General features: G+C 28.6%; 1 protein-coding gene across 1 annotated transcript; it reads left to right on the top strand.

Annotated features, from left to right (window-relative positions):
- The first annotated feature begins 4114 nt into the window (after positions 1-4114).
- LOC130956773 (protein MAIN-LIKE 1-like) lies at positions 4115-4958 on the top strand. Its single transcript, XM_057883762.1, has 2 exons — positions 4115-4785; positions 4880-4958. The coding sequence occupies exons 1-2, from the start codon at positions 4115-4117 to the stop codon at positions 4956-4958; spliced, it is 750 nt and encodes a 249-aa protein (XP_057739745.1).

The following is a 4958-nucleotide window of genomic DNA, read 5'->3' as shown; positions in this document are numbered from 1 at the left end:
AGCCCTCATTTAATTATCAATCTTTAAAAGTATGGGATAAAATATGTTGTTGACTTGTTGGATTACTAAACTAAAAAAATTAAATTAAAAAAATTGAGTTAATGACTAAAATAATGGCAAAAAATAATAAATTTTGATGACCTCCTAATATTTATCTTTTATCTAAAATAAATACAACAAATAGGAATGCTTATGTAAACTAATTAACCATATAGCTACAACATCAAATATTCAAATTTTAATATTTTAGAATAATTAATAATAAATAGATAAAATCGACAACAATAATTAGTAATGTTATTCTTATTCAATTTTTATAAGCTAAAAAAAATTAAAAATCACTAATATTTTTTAATTTTTACATAATAAATTTATCTAATATATATAAAAATAATAAAAATAAAAAAATTTTAAACGATCTTTAACAATTATTTTCAAATATGATGAAATTTCTAACAAAAAAATATTGTCAATCCTACCTGACATTCCATTAATTGAAAAAAATTATTAACAAAAAAATTAATCCATTTCATAAAATTAAAGATGAAAATAAAAAATATTTGTTTACTAAACCTCATAATTTTTCAAAAATATTATCAGTATCGAAATATGTAGGTATTTACTCTACAAATAAAAAACACCTAATTTTTTTTTTGTAGGTTTAATTACTCTGTTGGTTCTTATAGTTTTGTCAAATTTTCAATTAAGTTCATATACCATTTTTTTTTTAATTAGGTTCTTACACCAAATTTGTTTTTTCAATTGAGTCTTTATATTTTTTTTCTTTTATTTAAATTTCTGTACCAAATTTTTTAGTTAAGTCCCTATACAATTAAGCTAATTACTACTAAGAGAAATCTAATTAAAAAAAATTTGATATATGAACTCAATTAAAAAAAAAACCTAATTAAAAATTTCGTAAAATTATAAACACCAAAATATTATTAAAAAAATCTAATTTATTATGGCAGTGTTGCTGTAGACGCCTAGAAGGACTATGCGTAAATTTTGAGGCAGACAGGGAAGTGGTCCCATGACCGTACACGTGTGATGATTGTGTTAAAGAGCTTGCGCACGATCACAAAAAGGCAGTGGCCACTGGCGAGCCATGTGCTACCCTGCAGCTAATATCAGAGGAAACCGGCCTTTTTAATTTAGTTGATTCCATCGCCGTACGGGATTTTTTCATTTAAATTAAGCATATAATTTGAATATGCGGTGGGTATAAAATAATTTTACATATGTGTTTAATTATGTAATATTATATTAATAAAAATAATTATTTTTTATATTAATTATAAATATAATTATTTAAAAAAATAAATATAATTAATAATTGTATAAAATATTTTATATTATTAATATATTAAAATTAAAATTTTTAAATTAAATAAATTATAATTTATTAAGTTGGCCAAAAAAATTAAAATATTTTTGGTTTGTATTTAGTTTGTGTTTTTATTTTTATTTTTAATATTTTTTTATTTTTAAAATTTTGTAAAAAATAAAAATAAAAATAAAAACACAAACTACAGGTACTCTGCATTTTTATCTTTGCTACATATATTATGTTGATGAACTCAGAGGCGAAGCTACATTATGGAGAAGGGGGGTAATGGCCTCCCCTAATTTAAATTTTTTACATGTAAATTATATGTAAATTTCAGTTTACCTCCCTTAAAATTTTATTTTAGTCTTATTTTATTGTGTAAATATTTTTAGTCCCCGTCTAATATTTTATCTAGCTCTGCCCCTGGATGAACTTATTAACACATTTGATGTTGTTGCAAGTATCTGATTTTATTACAAAACAAGATAAGAAGAAATGTGTGCCATTGAGCAGTACAACGAGATATGAATAAGTACGAAAAAGAGAGACATTTATAAACTGAATAGATTTTTTCGTGCAAGTTTACACGGATTAAGTAAAGGTGCTTTGTGAAAATTTGTATGCTCGTGTAAAGTCTTCTAAATATAACTATAAATAAATTGTTGAATTATGACTATATTTTACACAATTTCTTGTATGAAGAGTCATACTCACTCGACATATTATGTAAAAGACCCATCTCATAAGTCATAAGGCTTTTAGCTTATATAAGAAATCAAATTCACACATCTTCTATATAAGTTTTTACACGGACATACATATAAATTAGATATTCAACTTATAACTAAACTGATTATTTCATTAACATATTACCATAAAAGACTAGAAATGCAATGTTAATGTACTTACTAAGGACTAAAAAAGTGGGGGGGGGGGGGGGGATCCAATCATGTGGGACTTCTTATTAAGGGAGGCAGAATCTTTAATAATCATTTTGTCTTTTTCTCTAATTTCAACATATGGTTTGTTGCATCGGATTTGGTTAATGAAGTTGGAGAAGTAGCTAGGATTATGTCTAACTGTCAAAAAAAGAAAAGAAAAAAGAAAAAAGAAAAAAACAGAGTAGGATTATTGATTAAATAACTGGTCTGACAGAAGATGAGTATGCATGTTACTCCCCGAAATTCTTGCACCGAAACCGCCACCATATTTAGTTTGGATTTGGATGTAGCACAGAATAGTATGTGAAATTCAGGAACCTTCATTCTCTTGTGGGGATTGCCGTTCCAATTTTAACTATATATAAAATCCCACCTGTAAACAAAGACGGTTAACTTTTTTTTAAGTAGTACATGAAACAATTTTTTTCAAAGGCTGTAGGATGAATTTATTCGACTAAAAAAATGAAAGAGAATTTTTTATGAATATTATGACAGAAATTATTTTTTTATGGAATTTGTTTTGGTGTATTGGCTGCATATTGGTGAAGGAAGTGTTTTGTCGAAATGGGGTGTCACAGTCAACATGCCGGGGACGTGGTGTCCGGGCCGGTCAGTGATGTGTCAATACCCTTTTAACACGCAGAAAGTGTGCTGATGTGGCGAGAAGGGACGGGTGGCAGCCCGTTGCTAACACGCCGGGAGCGTGGTGCTGTGACAGAGTTTTACTTGAGTTCTAACATTGCAGCAGCACCACGAGGGGCCAGGGGGGCAAGGTGTTGCAGGCCTACTTGCATGCAGCGAACAGCCCTCCACTCCGGTAATCAGTGAGCAGCCCTTCAACTTTGTATAAATTTACTCTTCTTCCCTTCTATTGAAGCATACAGAGAGTGCTGAAGCAAGGAACTGAGAGAGAAAAAAAAGAGTGTATGAATGTGCAGTTAGTGAAGAGGGTATTGGTAGCAGTAGTGTGTAGTGTGAGTAGTGATATAGAAAAAAAAATTTTAAAAAAAAAAATTATTAGTTTATAGGGAATAAAAAAAATTACGTAATTATATTGCGCTCAATAAATATATTATCAATTTTTTGGATCATCCAATTTATGTAAGTTGACAAATTTTATTTTTTTTATGTATTTAAAATTTGTTTTTTTATGTATTTAAAATTTTTAATTTTTTTACGTGTGTATATATATATATATATAGTGGGAATATTATTTTTTGTATTTTATAAATATTTTAGAATAAAATTTTAATTTGTAAAATATAATTATATTATTTATAAACGTTAATATGTAATTTTTTTTGTTATAATAAGATTAATTATCTGTTATAAAAATACTATAATAAAAAAATAAATATTTTATTTTTTGAAAATAAATATGTGGCTGCGTATATTAATAAATAAATATTATAATAAATATGTAAATATATATAAAATATATTGTTATTAAATATTGAAAAAAATAAATAATTTGATAAATAAATATTATTAAATATTTTATTTAAAGTGATAAATGTTATTAAATATTATTATATATTGCTATCATTTAAATATTTTTTGTAAGAATTATTATTTAAAATAACTATACGAACACATGAATATTAATAATGCTAAATAGATATAAATATATATGCAATGTGAACAAATAAATAGTTTGATAAATAAATATACTAATATTTGTTAAATATTTTAATAAATAAGATATTAAAATAAATATGTGAATATTTATTAAAATATTTATAAAAATTATTATTTAATTAATGTAATAGATATATCTTTGTTGATGCAGCCTAACAGGAATTTTTTGGTCCGTAAACTGGATTCGCCATAGACATGGAACTCGATGGTCGAAAACTACTTACGCTCCACGAGATTCTACCATGTCTCTAGGACTGGTGTGATAAGAGGATTTCACCCCTTATTAGCTGCTCTGGTTGAAAGGTGGAGGCCAGAAATTCACACCTTTGTATTGCCGGTCGGTAAGGTTACAATGACATTGGAAGATGTCGCTCATATATTTGGCCTACCCATTGATGGAGAGCCTGTGAGTGGATGGATAGATTGTAGTGCCGACTTCCTTCAGAGTCAGAGCATCGCGATATTCAGTCGTGAACCAATAGTTAGTCATTCTTCGAAATCCTATATAAAGCTGGGTTGGGTTCGACGTATCAAAGACGCAGAGCCGTTGGACACTGAGGAGTCCATTAGGAGATATGTCAGATGTCAGATCTTCTATTTGTTAGGGTCAACCCTATTCACGGATAAGTCGACCGCATACGCCCATGCGAAGTATCTACCATTGCTTCGCGATTTTGAGCGGATCCATACTTATAGTTGGGGGTCAGCATGTCTAGCACATCTTTACAGAGCACTATGCCGTACATCACGATATGATACAAAGGAGATGGATGGCCCTTTGAATCTGTTGTTTATTTGGGCATGGGACCAAATGTCGTGCATTGCTCTCGTATCGACACAGACCCTTCCTCCGGCTGAGATACCAGTTGCCATGAGGTAATAATTCTTATTTTAGTCATGCATTATATTCACGATGCATGTTTGATTTACGATGACCTATGTAACTTTTTTTTAATTAATCATGTTTCAGGTGGAGTCATTCGGAACGGACCACAGCATGGTTATCGAAGACCGTAGCGAAATTCAGACATGATATAGATTACATGTAG

The sequence above is a fragment of the Arachis stenosperma genome, chromosome 10 (assembly GCF_014773155.1).
Source record: "Arachis stenosperma cultivar V10309 chromosome 10, arast.V10309.gnm1.PFL2, whole genome shotgun sequence".
Classification (NCBI taxonomy): Eukaryota; Viridiplantae; Streptophyta; class Magnoliopsida; order Fabales; family Fabaceae; genus Arachis; species Arachis stenosperma.
This window is presented reverse-complemented; position numbering and strand designations above follow the sequence as displayed.